Source organism: Lipotes vexillifer, unplaced genomic scaffold (assembly GCF_000442215.2).
Source record: "Lipotes vexillifer unplaced genomic scaffold, Lipotes_vexillifer_v1.1 scaffold1129, whole genome shotgun sequence".
Classification (NCBI taxonomy): Eukaryota; Metazoa; Chordata; class Mammalia; order Artiodactyla; family Lipotidae; genus Lipotes; species Lipotes vexillifer.
Window position 1 is genome coordinate 1382675 of NW_006789022.1, and position 856 is coordinate 1383530.

An 856-nucleotide genomic window follows, 5' to 3' on the forward strand; every position below is an offset into this window, starting at 1 on the left:
GAGATCATACATCCCAGCCTCCCCTCCAACACTTCCTCCCAAATTCCCCCAAAACTTCCTTATATGACATGGTTTTGCCTATCTTCCCCAACTGGCCATTCTTCTCTGAATGCAAACACATGACAGAGGTACCATAAAGAATCTTTGAGAACACGTCTCCCCTTAAAGTACGTTCTAGAGAGAAAGCACTGGTGCACGTGCCAGATTAAACTATGACATAAAGACACGACTGGCAACACTTGGCCCCTAATGACAGAGGCCATAGAAGGGGAGAGACTGTGAGTCACCATTTCTGGAGATCCTCACCTTGCTGCTGTCCTCATATCCTGATACTTGAATGCTTGAATCCCTCAATCTTTGTTTACATGCAAGACTCTAATCCAAGTGCAAAGGAAATGACTTTCTCTGGTCACAAATCCAGAGAGCACTTATAACCCATTTTACCAAATTCATCCCAGGTAGATGTTCTAACTAGAAGGTAGACGATTAGTGAAAAGGAAGCAGGAGGCTGCTTTTTCATCGATTTAAAAAAACAGTATCATTCAGGAAAGATTATTAGAATAACTCTTACTTGTGCTGTGACTAGAACAGGAGTAAAAGCCTCAATCTTGTAATGCTCCTTGAGCTCAGTGCCAAGTTCTTCTATCTTACAGGTCAGAACTGAAATCCCAGAGGGCAGAAAGTGTGTTTAAGACATTTTACTTGCCGAGAAGAGAAAACATAGCACCTTGTAAAACATTAAAGTCAGTCGTTTTACAGAAGCAGGAAGGGTGCCTAGGACACCGGCCAGTTTGTAACTTTCTGAAGGCCGAGCCAATTTCCCGATATTGGGCTGCTGAACCTGGCCTTCCATGGG

At 43.5% G+C, this 856-nt stretch overlaps 1 protein-coding gene across 1 annotated transcript in view; it reads right to left on the reverse strand.

Moving 5' to 3' along the window:
• POLA2 (DNA polymerase alpha 2, accessory subunit) overlaps positions 1–856 on the reverse strand; it is a 26612-nt gene that overhangs the window by 14709 nt on the left and 11047 nt on the right. The window contains exon 7 of the mRNA XM_007462010.1: positions 572–660. Within this exon, the coding sequence (XP_007462072.1) occupies positions 572–660 (89 nt within the window). The remainder of the gene's footprint in view (positions 1–571; positions 661–856) is intronic.